The following is a 13,594-nucleotide window of genomic DNA, read 5'->3' as shown; positions in this document are numbered from 1 at the left end:
TTGGTATATAATTGTTCGCAGTTCTCTTACAATCCGTTGTATTTCTGTGGTATCAGGTCTAACTTCCTTTCATTTCTGATTTTGAGTCTTATTTATTTATTATTATTTATTTATATTTATATTTAGCCTAGCTAAAGATTTGCCCATCTTTTTTATTACAACAATCCACTCTTATGAGGTACCTCGGTGGCTCAGTCAGTTAATCTCAGTCAGTTAAAGGTCTGCCTTTGGCTCAGGTCATGACCCCAGGACCCTGCATTGGGCTCCCTGCTTAGCAGGGAATCTGCCTATCCCTTTTCCCTCTCCCCTCGGTCATGCTCTCAAATAAATAAAATCTGAAAAAAAAAACCCTCACTCTTTCATTAATTGACCTTTCTACTTTTTAATATCTATTTCATTTATTTCTGCTCTGATTGTTATTTCCTTCATTCTGCTAACTTTGGGCTTAGTTTTTCTTTTTTATCTACTTCTTTGAAGTATAAGTTAGGTTGTTTATTTGAGATCTTTCTTTTTTTTTGTTTAACTAACACAACTGTTTTTTTTTTTTTTAAAGATTTTATTTATTTGACAGAGATCACAGGTAGGCAGAGAGGCAGGTGGGGGTAGGGGGAAGCAGGCTCCCTGCTGAGCAGAGAGCCCGATGCAGGGTTCGATCCCAGGACCCTGGTATCATGACCTGAGCTGAAGGCAGAGGCTTAACCCACTGAGCCACCCAGGCGCTCCTCTTGTTTCTTAATGTAGGCATTTGTTGTTATGAAACTTCTTTTTACTGCATCCCATACATTTTGGTATGCTCTACTTCCATTTTCATTTGTCTCAAATTATTTTTTGATTTTTCTTTTGACTTTCTTGATGCATTGATTGTCTAATCTCCACATTTATGAAATTTAAAATTTTCTCCTTGTAGTTGATTTCTAATGTCATACCATTCTGGTAGATTTTAAAAAGTTGCTTGATAAGATTTCAGTCATCTTAAAAATTTAAAGACCTGTTTTGTGTCTTAGCATATTATCTATTCTGAAGAACATTTCATGTGTGCTTGATAAGAATATGTATTCTTTGCATGGGATAGAATGTCCTGTAAATATCTGTTAAGTCCTTCTAGTCTAATGTGACTTTTTTTTTTTTTTAAAGATTTTACTTATTTATTTGACAGAGAGAGATCACAAGTAGGCAGAGAGGCAGGCAGAGAGAGAGAGAGAGAGAGAGGAAAGCAGGCTCTCCGCTCAGCAGAGAGCCCGATGTGGGACTCGATCCCAGGATCCTGGGATCATGACCTGAGCCGAAGGCAGCGGCTTAACCCACTGAGCCACCCAGGCGCCCCCTAATGTGACTTTTAAGTTCAATGTTTTCTTACTGATATTCTGTCTGGATGCTCTATCCATTATCGAAAGTGGGTTACTGAAGTCTATTATTATTGCATTGTTGTCTATTTCTTCCTTCAGGTCTGTTACTTTTTGCTTTATATATTTGGGACCTCCTATGTTGGGCATAGTGTTGTATCCATTTGTTGGATTGACTCCTTTAATTATATAGTGATCTTCTTGTCTCTTATTACGCTTTTTCCCTAAAGTGCATTTTGTCTGATATAAGCTTAATTAACGCTGCTTTCTTCTGGCTTCCAACTGTATGGAGTATCTTTTCCATCCTTTCACTTTCAACCTCTATGTGGTCTTAAAGCAAAGCTGAGTCTCTCGTAGGCAGCATGTATTTGGGTCTTATTTTTTTTTTTTTTATTCATTCAGCCACTCGATGCCATTTGATTGGAGCATTTAGTCCATTTACATTTAAGGTGACTATTGATAGGTATGAACTAACTATTGCTGTTTGTTAATTGGTTTTTGGCTGTTTTTAATTCACTTGTTGTTTCGCTTGCTCTTTTCCTTTGTGATTTGATAATTTTCTGTAGCGGTATGCTTAGATTCCTTTCCCTTTATCTTTTGTATATGTACTATAGGTTTTTGCTTTGTTGGCACTGTAGGCTTATATAAAATACCTTATATTTGTAACAGTCTATTTGAAGCTGATAACTCAAGTTTGAATGGGTACTATAAAGTTCCACATTTTTACCCACATTTTATGTTTTTGATGTTATAATTTATATCTTTTTATCTTGTGTATCCATTAACAAATTATTGTAATTAGAGTTATTTTTACTACTTCTGTCTTTTAATCTTCACACTAAATTTATAAGTAATTTAGCTTCCATCATTACAACATTGGTATTCTGAATTTAACCATATATCTACATTTGCCAGGAGGTTTATACTTTCAAATGTTTTTCTGTTACTAGTTAGTGCCCTACTGTTTCAGCTTTCAAAGTTCCCTATAACACTTCTTGTAAGGCCTGCCTAGCAGTGCTGAGTTCCTTCAGCCTTTTCTTTTCTTTTTTTAAAAGTAGGCTCCACACCTAACATGGCATTTGAACTCATGACCCTGAGATCAAGAGTTACTTGCTCTACTGACTGAGCCAGGCAGGTGCCCTGAACTCCTTCAGCTTTTGCTTGTCTGGAAAACTCCTTATGTCTGCTACTAAAACCAAATGCCAATTCTAACATGCTATAACAACCATCCCTCACAGTTATATACATTTTGAAATCACAATCTTATATATATAGACAGCACAGTCCTTACCACCTGTATACCTCACTAGTCTATAAGACAGACGAATGTCAATGTCCCTTAGTGTTATCACTAATAGTATTAGTCTTATCCCTAATTAGTATTAGTGTTATCACTAATAGTATTAGTCAGATAATCTTTAATAAACCTCAACTAAAATTATTCCCTTAGTGATCTTAAAATATATAAAGGAAGTTTTAAAGGCTATTTTTAGAACATAAAGCAGATAAAGGTTGTGATTCAGATACTATGCATGGAAGAAAGAAAGTACTACAAATAATTAACAGCAATTAATCTCTCTGTGGAAAAAAGTGCTCTATGATGACACACTGTAAAGTGATTTATAGCATATTGACTCTAATTCTTCTAATGAAAAAGCAATTGTCCAAGTTCTCCCTGGAGAACACTCAGCAGCCACAATCCATGCACATGGAAAGTCATGAGTTAGAAAACGAGAACCAAATGAACTCACAGCTGGGAAAGGCCAACAATAATTAATTTAACACCAGCCATTTGTAGAGAACATGTATACATTTCAAAATTTCCCCCGAGAGGAACGAGGTCATTGAAGGGCAGAGGGGACATACTTGAACATGTTCAAAGAATGTTTAATAAGATAATATGCTTCAAAGGTTTTAAGTAAAAAAAAAAAAATAACAACTCATCTTGGACTAGGTAGTTAGGATAAATAGTTTGTAATACCACCACTTGAATTTCAGTACTGTAACAAGTATTTCTGAAAAACATATCCGAAGTGAGTTCTCATTGAACTTGAACAATATATTCCTCAACAGCAGCAGAGAGAAAACAGTGTCATTAAAAGGGGTTTTATTCTGACTCACTGGCTAAGAAAATGGGAACAGTTTGAGATCTTCCATGTTGTTTCATTTTAATGAGCAGCGAGAATTTTTCATGTCCTTATTAAAGTGGTTAATGTATTTCTCTAGTCTCATTATCACTGCCAGAGTATACTCTGTTGTTTCATAACCAAGACAACTCCTTTTCGTTTCCGAGGAGATCAGAAAGTCAAATCTGATTGCTCACACGTGGTTGTTAATAAAACTCCCACGGGGCTGCTTAAGGTGCCCATGGGGATTGTACAATTATTTATATTTTCTTATGGTTTTCTATAATTACTGTGATTGTATTTTCACAAAGTAAATGTATCTCCACCAATTAAAGCAGTGGTGGGTTAAGAATATTCATCAGACTCATGTGAAAGGATATTGTTCTTAGGGTTTTGATCAAAGCACACAAATTAAACTGCTGTTATCATGCATTCAACCCAAGTGTTAAATTAAAATGCTCAGCAACTTTGGAGTTTATTTGAGCAGATGTTAACTATTTATGAAAATAAACATGATACAGGACTTGCATTCATGATATGACTCTTTGTTGCATTAACAGTGCTGGGGGAAAAAACCTACTATACAAATCTTCGGGGATATGGCTTATGATATATGACTGATTTGTGTTACTGTTAATTCAGGTCAGTTTAAATTTTCAGAAGCATATAAATCTAACAAATCTCATTTTGGTTTACATCTTTGCATCTTCTTACTTCAGCTCACCCCTTTGTCTTTGAAGGCTCGAGGACTAAGAACGAATGTCCATAAAAACAAGCATCTGAGGCTATCAAATAAAAATCACACAATATAACCTTTTACACTCTCCCATACAGAAATTTCATTCTATCTAGTTCAACAGTGCTTGCAGCAAAAGTGACCGGCCATACTTCCATTCCATTAGCTGTCATTTTGACGCTAGACTGTTAGCCTGCTGTGTGTGCGATGTGATGTCCATGCATCATTCCCATCAAAAGTAATTTTCTGTGCAATGATGTGTAAAATTTGCCTCTAATTATGATAAGGCCACTGATGGGTCATTTATGGTATGTTCTCTGGAGACCACTGCAGTGAATAGCTTTCGGTGAGATTCGTCGGGAGAAATTAAATTGGTCTGACCATGACTCCATAGAAAGTAAAACTCTCTGAGAAAATTATTCCTCAATCATGTTTAAAGCCCTAGAGGAACTCAGAGAGGGACAGTATGTACACTGCTGAAGGCTGTGCGTTTTGGAATGATGCAGACCTGAGTTTTAATCTAGAGTCACTGGGCCTAGAAGTCCTATGTGGTCTGGCCTCTACACTACTCTTGGCTTCTGTTCCTGATACCCACTCCCTCCCTTGCTGGGCTTCCTGGTCCTAGAATATGCCATGGTCAGTCTCCCTTCTGGAGTTTTATACTGCAGATTTTCCTGCGGTTGAAATGGTCTTCTTTCAGATCTTCATGTGGCTGGAATTTCTTTTTACTGCTACGTTCTCATCAGTGGAATTTATCACATCCACCATCTGAATTCCCTGGGCATAGCCTCCTCCTCCTTCCTACCCAACGTATCCACCTCCTGATGCCAGTTAATCACTGAACATCATTCTGCGGATGTTCTTAAAGTCTTAATCATGGTCTTCAATTATTTATTTACTATTTATTATATTTATTTACCATTTAATGTATAATTAAGTTTGCATTTGATGATAAATCTAAGATGGAAAATATGTTGACTAGGATAGTCCATACCCTTGAAACCCCAACAACATTAACTGTATGGGTGAGTGGTCCAGTATTGCCCGATATGATGAGTTTGAAAGGAGATCCTCATCAATAAATAAGGGATGAAAAAACTTCCTGGGCTTTATGCAAGATAGCATGAAAATAGAACTAGTTATGACAAATTTTATTAAAATAGTCATAAGAGTGATCTCACATTTCAACATGGTCATGGTGGGTCTCCAGGAAGGGACAATGTGTTAGTCACTTTAGTTACTAACACTTTTGGAAGAGGGTTTTTATATATCACAGTGGGAAATAAAAATTTGAGATTAATAACTATGGTGAAATTTATACTTATTTAAATCTATCAGTATTTTGCTTTCAGTCCTCCTTCCCAAGATACCTTACTTGCAGACATAATAATGACTTTTGAAATGGTTCGTATTCAGTAAATATTTGTCAGCAAATGACTAAGTGCTGGGTGGATTAGAAGATCATTCTTATGTTCCAACCCTCAATGCAAATTATAATAATAATAGAGATGAAATTCTTACCAAAGTGTCCAGTCATGGCCACAGTATGGCTGAACATTTCCAAGGTAGAATCCCAGAGATTGAGTAACCTCCACAAGATTGGTAAAGTCAAGGCTAATGCTGTTGAAAAGGACAGATGTCATGATAATCTCATCAATGGCCCACACGTCTTCTCCCTGGGAAGAATGATACGGTTGCCACCATCTGAACTGAATTCCAAACTGTCTTGCATCATCTGGCAACTCTACAGAGATTATTCTGAAGAAAAAAAACAAAAGTAAAAGTTCTGATTACTTTGATATCTTAAAACACAAACATTCATAGCAGAGTATTTTTTACCCTGTGGCACAGCATTTTAAAAAAATAGTTCTTCTTCTATTATCCACATTCTTCTGAGATTCCCAATTTCTCGTCTGACTCAAACAAATTCCTCTAAACACATCCAAAAATGTGAGTGCTTTCACTCATCTGCTTTCAGAAAAGCTAACTCAATAAAACCTAGTTGTCAAAGTAGCAGGATTTGTCTTCGTCCGAAAAAGGATCACGGGCATCTTGGTCCATATATTACAGTCTGAGGCTAGTTGGAACTGGGGCACTTCCTAACTCCTGTGAGTCTAGCCCAGTGTATGAGGGGACTTGCTGTGTCACGGTGGCTATGACAACAAACCTGGATGTGACAAATGGGGAAGAAAATTAAGAATAATATCTAATTTCCAGGAGCAATTACTGTACACAGCAGCAGGAACCATACATTAATTGCCACTGCAACGACATCTGCTTGAGAGCTCCATAAATCACAGGACCATGCTGCTCACATCCATACACAAGGTGAGATATGAAGCAAATGGCAAATGGAACATTTGTCTCCATCAGTGTACAATTAAGCACCAGGAGAGGTGTTCTCAGTAAACACACGCTAAAGGGACCAAGTCTTTTTCTCAGTGAGCAAAGGAAAGCTCCCTAAGACAGGTGACTAGTTGGATAACTTAGAAACAAATTATTTATAAACTTCAACGTCTATGGTGGGATTTAATTAGAAATTAGATTGATTTTCACATTTGTATTATATTTACTCATAGTTACTGCATAAAAAATGTCAAATCACATCTTGGAAATGTAATTTTAAATACTCAGTTATTGAAAAATAATATCTGTTTTCTCTTTAAATAATTTTTATATGGAAATGTGGGTTAGAATAACATGATTTTCATCACTATTAAGTACACAAACTACCAGTAAAAAACTGGTAGAAGTTTTTTGCAATGTGAGAAAACATACTTTTTAAATAATCGAAAGTCAATATTCAAATACAGAAATATAAATTTTAAAACAATGCTTAAATTAAAAAGACATAGCCAGGGACGCCTGGGTGGCTCAGTTGGTTAAGCAGCTGCCTTCGGCTCAGGTCATGATCCCAGCGTCCTGGGATCGAGTCCCACATCGGGCTCCTTGCTCGGCAGGGAGCCTGCTTCTCTCTCTGCCTGCCTGTGCTCACTCTCTCTCCCTCTCTCTCTGACAAATAAATAAATAAAAATCTTTAAAAAAAAAAAAAAAGACATAGCCATAACATTTATGGTTTTTAAATACCTTTAAATACTTATGGTCTTAAATACTTTAAGTCTGTTCATTTTTTTACCAATGTGAATTTATTAGAGGAGTAAAGTTTAGTTAATTTGAGTATTTTAATAATTTTCACTCTAATTCCTAGGTATTTACTAAATAATCAAATAAGTATGTTTATTTATATTAAAACATACCAAATATGTAAAGAAATAAAATAACTGAACTATATTTAAACTGGCTCAATAATGAAAACATACATTAATAATTTAATTTGACCATCACGTTACTAGAAAATTATAATCTTCCCTCATATTAATAATTTTAGAAGCAGTTACTATTCTCTCTGATGAAAATAAATATAATTTTAAAATAACAACTGAAAAGTAGAATTTCTCAGGCAACTTCAAAGGTTATTTTCCTTCATTTCCTTTATTTTAGCACATATATATATGTGTGTGTGTGTGATAACAGATATTGAAATGACCAGTATGTTCCTTGGCAGAGACATTAAGACTATGGGGTCTGTAATCAGACTCTTAGATTAAAATCCCCACTCTCACTGACTTATTAACTAGTAGTTAATAAATTTTATTAGCTAGTAGTTCATCTTAACTAGTAGTTAATAAGTTTGCAGCTGCAAGGAAGGTACTCAACTTCTGTGTCTGTGAAGTTGGGATAATAGCCCTATGGCAAAAGTCAGAGACATTTTCTGGTTTTTCATATTATATCTTAGTACCTAGAACAGTATCTGTGACACAACAAAAACTCATCAAATTCTTGCTGCATAAATGAAGTACATATTGTTCATAAACCTGAATAGAAATCTGAATACTGAGGCTCAGAAAGATCAAATGTTCTCCCAATTGCTAAGCGGCTTTTAGGTGCCAGTGCCCAGAGCTGGATCTAGGAGGGATGGCTATAGAGCCCGTGACCTTGACATTCACTTCATATCTGAGGTAGGGTGGGAATCTCTGCTTCCATGGCTCTGTGCAAACTGCAGCTGCTGGTCAGGATGGCCGTGGAACCATCTGATCCGAATATTCCTAACCTGGGTCAACTTTCTGTTATCGATCTTCCTTTTGGGGCAGATACTAACCTCAGACATGTCTTGCCATCACAGACAATAATCAAAGCAAAACTAAAATAAAAATAGGCTTTATAATAATTTTAGAATAAGAAACAAGCCCTACGCCTGCGTGGCTCAGTGGGTTAATGCCTCTGCCTTCGGCTCAGGTCATGATCTCAGGGTCCTGGGACTGAGCCTCACATCGGGCTCTCTGCTCAGCAGGAAGACTGCTTCCTCCTCCTGTCTCTCTCTGCCTGCCTCTCTGCCTACTTGTGATTTCTATCTGTCAAATAAATAAATAAATAAAATCTAAAAAAAAAAAAAGAAGCCCTATAATTAAGAAAAATCTAGAATAATTTTAGTTTTGGCAGTGATACCAAGTTTTCCATTAGAAATACGAGTTAGTTCTTGACATTCTAGTCAGTCTGAATTACAAGATCAGCTTAGATAAATGTACAGGCTTTACGTTTTATGAACTGCAAGCAGATAGAGTCCTTCTGTTTACTGAGTGACTCAGAGGCAAATAAATTGTTTGAAATCAGTGAGGAGTAATAGTGGTTAGCTAACTAGCATCTCTAATTTATGGATCATACTTCATTTTCGAACAGCCAAGGCTGAAAGGGACAATATGGGATTGACATCAATTACAGGCAGCAATTTATACTGAAGAAAACACAGCAAATGGCTAAAGGCATCAAGATATATTTAAGTCTCCTATGAAGAACTTACATGGTTTGTATTATTTATCATATAAAATAATTTAGAATTTAGAATATATCAAATTCTACTTCTGCCATGTCACCTTTTATTAATATTTGTAAGAAAGAAGGAGATGGAGGAAGAGTCTTGTGGACAGAGGTACATGCGTAGAAAATAAAAGTGTTCTTGATACCTCCCACCATGTTCTCTTTTTAAAAAAAATCTCCACTTGATCTTAATCTTTCAAGCTATGCACATCTAGTGCTGAAAAGCCATGTTGATTCTGCATAGAAGAAAAATGTTGCTGTCAAATGGCAGGCAAGATTAAATGCACCTTTGCAATAGCACATTAAATGTGTAATTATTTTTCATATCAACAAAGATTAATTAAATTTCATGATAAAGATTGATTATTGAATTTTGGAGCTGTCCATCCTGGTTAGAAAAAATTGGGTTTTAGGCCAAGTTAACTTAGGACAACAATATTTTCTTCATGCTTTCATCATTATTATGATTTTCATTTAATTTTATTTTAATATTTATTATGGAGAGTCTATGAAATGTTTCTTTTGTATTCATATATGTCTATGGAATGAGAAAGTTAAGCTTCACCTTTCATTTACCTTTATAGGAAAATATTCAGCACATCTGCTGTGATTTTAAAATTTTATAAAGTAAATAATTGTAATTCATAACAGTTGTTAACTATTATCTCTGTTACATGTTACTTTATTTTCTATGAAAAGAAAAGTTCTCATTTACTTATAAACACCTAAATGTAGGGACTGCTGTCAGCAACATTTTTAGGTATACAAAATCTATCATCAGTGCCCCTGTCTTTTTGCATTGGTGTCAGTGCAAACCTCAGAGTCCAAAGCCCTCACTCTCTTTTACATTCCCTTGTGATCAAAATGTACTTCTGGAAAGGCAAATGGTGTCAGTTTTTTACTAACTGGGAATATGTCCCAGTGTTACCTCTTCTAAAGATATTTTAATTTTCTCATGCTTCTCTTCTGCAACTTTAAAAAAAGATTTCAGTGAGCAGGCCAATATGGAGGGCATGTATTGCATGGAGCACTGGGTGTGGTGCATAAACAATGAATTTTGGAACACTGAAAAAAATATACAAAATAAAATAAAATAGTGTTCTAGAAGAAAACAGAACTTTTGGACATTTCTGAAATTGTACCACTAATGGGGATTACTACTCTGCTGACTTCAAAGGATGGCTCTGCTTCAAATAAGACTTAAATCTCACAATTGCACCTATAGATTATGAAATGGGTAAGCTAAAGAAAAACAGAAGTGGCCTGAAGAAAGGACCTTAAGTAAATCCTCACACTCCATTTTTGCCAGGAACTCGACACCGGCTAGAAAAACTTATCTATGATCATTACATAATCATATTACATGCAAATTTTAAATATATACTGGTTATCAGGTTTTATGAATTACTGTCTCATGAAATTTACTATAACATATTATAATATATTGATAACAAATACTTGTTAACAGCATTTATAATTTAGTACTATATAAAAAATCACATCCAATAGGCTGCAGTAGGGTTGAATAAGGATTATAGTGTTAAGTGTTTTTCTCTTTCCTGGACATCAAAATATTTCCCTTAGATATACATTTCAAAATACAAGAATAAATTTCTTCAACTTATCAGAAATCAGTAGGACAAATGAAATAGAAGAATGTGACTTGCTAGCTTTTTATTGCAATACGCATCAATCTTCGTCCTCATCATCCCTCAGTGGGAAAATATCTTGAATATTACACCAGTTGAATGATGATTTCCCCAGGGAGGAGATAATCACTCTAACCATTTTTCCAAAAGCTTTCCAACATACCTGGGCTCATGATAGTTGAGATAGGAATAGTGCTCCAAGAGTTTCCAAGTTATCCCATTATCATACGAATAATGCAATAAAACTCCTTCACCAGGCTGGTCGGGGGCTCTGCATGTGCTCAGAACAGACTTGCTCCCCAGTCTCAGTGTGAACTGGAGAAACCTAGACATGAATTGTATGTAATTAGCATGTGCATAAACATTTTTAATCATAATGCTCATTTTGGCTTTTAAAGAATTCCAAACAAACTACTCAAAAGCTGCATGTTTCCACTCATCTCCCTTTTATAAAATATAAGTAATTTCACTGTGGGATGTATGAATATGTATAGAAGATGAGGTCAATGCATGTTTATAGGCAGATATACCCATACAAATGCAAGTGTATGTTTATACATACTTGCACACGATATACTTGTGTACGTACACTTCAAATGCCAATCATTCCTTTACTGCATTATTTATTAGGCACTGGGAGAAGGGAAGATGTAGAGTCAATCTAATCATCCTCTGCAAGCTGTCAATAAATAAAGCTACATAAATAATTAACTAACCCTTGGCTTAAGAACACAGTTTTGATGTTAACAGTTCCTATGTTTAAAAACCTCATCAGTCATCAGTAGACCTTTTAATTTATTAAAAACTAGGGCAAATTAACCCTGTATAAACTAACTGTGAACTCCCGCTCCATTAAAATCGGAAGATGTACATGTCAGCCAAAAAAGGAAAAAAAAATGGAAAATAAAGAGATCTAAATTCAATCATTAGCATCCGGTTTCAATATGTGTTCCAGCCTGTCTTAACTCACCTGGATTGTGAGCTGTCAAGGAACGATGTAATCAGCTGACGCCTCCCATCTTTGTTGAAAACCAGGGCCTTCCCACTGGCCAAGACACCACAACCAAAGCTGACTTCAGCACCACGGATAGAGTAAAAGTTATGGTAAGAGGAGAGCCTGGAACTGCCAAAGCTTTCAGAAATAAACATTGGGAATGTCTGGGAAGCCATCTCACAAGCTGGGCCAGAAAATCCAGGGTCACACCTGAAAGAGATACCATAAAATAAAATTGTAAGCTGTTGGTCCTTCCAGAGATCCTTGAATCTAATTCAGGGAGGAGGAGGTCCAGGGGCCAGGATTTGACTGAATGGTAAGTGAGGCTCATTAGTCTTTGGAAAACAATGAATCTGAAGACTTGATAAAGGTGACTGATGGCAAATATTCCAGAAAAATATGGTCTTTGCACAGCCCTGATATAAAAAGCTGTTGATTAAAACAATAATTCAGCACTCAACCTTAGCCAAGGCCAGTGATTTATCTGTATCTACATTTGTGCACTTGCTAGTTTAAAATCTTTGTAAAAATTATATTATTATGTATATAACTTTATACACAATGATGTTAATTAAATTTGTAAAAGAAACATCAATAAAATACTTCCAGAGATATCTAGAATAAATTTCCTCTAAGAACAAATATAAAAATATGTATTATGTTTGTGATAGAAATTATTGGAAATACTTGGGAAAGATTGGAAAATAAATCTATTTTTATTTCAAACTTAGATTGACACTATAAAGGGAATGTAAACACCTTGGCCCAGATAGGTGCTCTTAGCAGAACTGTGCTGCTCACAGTGGAATCCCAAATTAGTAGTGCTTCAGGAAGAACAAAAACAAAACACAACAAACCCCACACAACAGCTTGCCTCCTGTTGTATTTTTATTAGAAAATTCACCACAGATAAGTCCATAGTTGAACATCACAAACTTCTTATATTTTAAGGCATTTACTCATCGGGAATTAGTATTAGATTTTTTTTTTTTTTTACTGCACTACTACCAAAAAAGTATTTTTTGTAGCAACATGGATGGACTGGAAGAGATTATGCTGAGTGAAATAAGTCAAGCAGAGAGATTCAATTATCATATGGTTTCACTTATTTGTGGAGCATAACAAATAGCATGGAGGACAAGGGGAGTCAGAGAGGAGAAGGGAGTTGGGGGAAATTGGAAGGGGAGGTGAACCAGGAGAGACTATGGACTCTGAAAAACAATCTGAGGGGTTTGAAGGGGTGGGGGGGTGAGAGGTTGGGGGAACCAGGTGGTGGGTAAGAGGGCACCGATTGCATGGAGCACTGGGTGTGGTGCAAAAACAATGAATACTGTTACATTGAAAATAAATAAATAAAAAGATTTTTTAAAAAAAGTAATATTATGGTATAACTCTGAACCTTTTTTTTTTAATTTTAAAGATTTAATTTGTTTATTTGACAGACAGAGATCACAAGTAGGCGGAAGGCAGGCAGAGAGAGAGAAGGGGAAGCAGGTTCCCTGCTGAGCAGAGAGCCTGATGTGGGGCTGGATCCCAGGACCCTGGGTCATGACCTGAGCTGAAGGCAGAAGCTTTAACACGGTGAGCCACCCAGGCGCCCCTTTCTCTGAACCACTTTCTTTAGTTCTAGTGCTGACACTGGATCTATGGTGGCCTCACAGAGGGTCAACGGAGTGGATGAACAAATGCCAAATTGTATGTATCTTGGATATTATGGATATTATGGGGAGAAGGGCTATAGTCACTATCATATTATCACGGAAGTTGGACCCTAAAATGCCAGAAACTACTGCAGCATGAAGTCTGGAGGTTGTTGGGCATTAGGGATGGGAGCGGGGAAGAAAACCCATATTTACGGAGCATGTAAATTA

General features: G+C 36.0%; 1 protein-coding gene across 3 annotated transcripts in view; it reads right to left on the bottom strand.

The window, feature by feature from the left end:
* The window catches only part of RELN (reelin), a 511,932-nt gene that overhangs the window by 151,041 nt on the left and 347,297 nt on the right, over window positions 1–13,594 (bottom strand). For all 3 annotated transcript variants that reach the window (XM_044245854.1, XM_044245853.1, XM_044245852.1), the window contains exons 18-20: window positions 11,700–11,933; window positions 10,893–11,054; window positions 5,727–5,963 (exon numbers count right to left, since the gene is read on the bottom strand). In XM_044245854.1, coding sequence (XP_044101789.1) covers window positions 5,727–5,963; window positions 10,893–11,054; window positions 11,700–11,933 — 633 coding nt within the window. The remainder of the gene's footprint in view (window positions 1–5,726; window positions 5,964–10,892; window positions 11,055–11,699; window positions 11,934–13,594) is intronic.

Source organism: Neovison vison, chromosome 4 (assembly GCF_020171115.1).
Source record: "Neovison vison isolate M4711 chromosome 4, ASM_NN_V1, whole genome shotgun sequence".
NCBI lineage: Eukaryota > Metazoa > Chordata > Mammalia > Carnivora > Mustelidae > Neogale > Neogale vison.
This window is presented reverse-complemented; position numbering and strand designations above follow the sequence as displayed.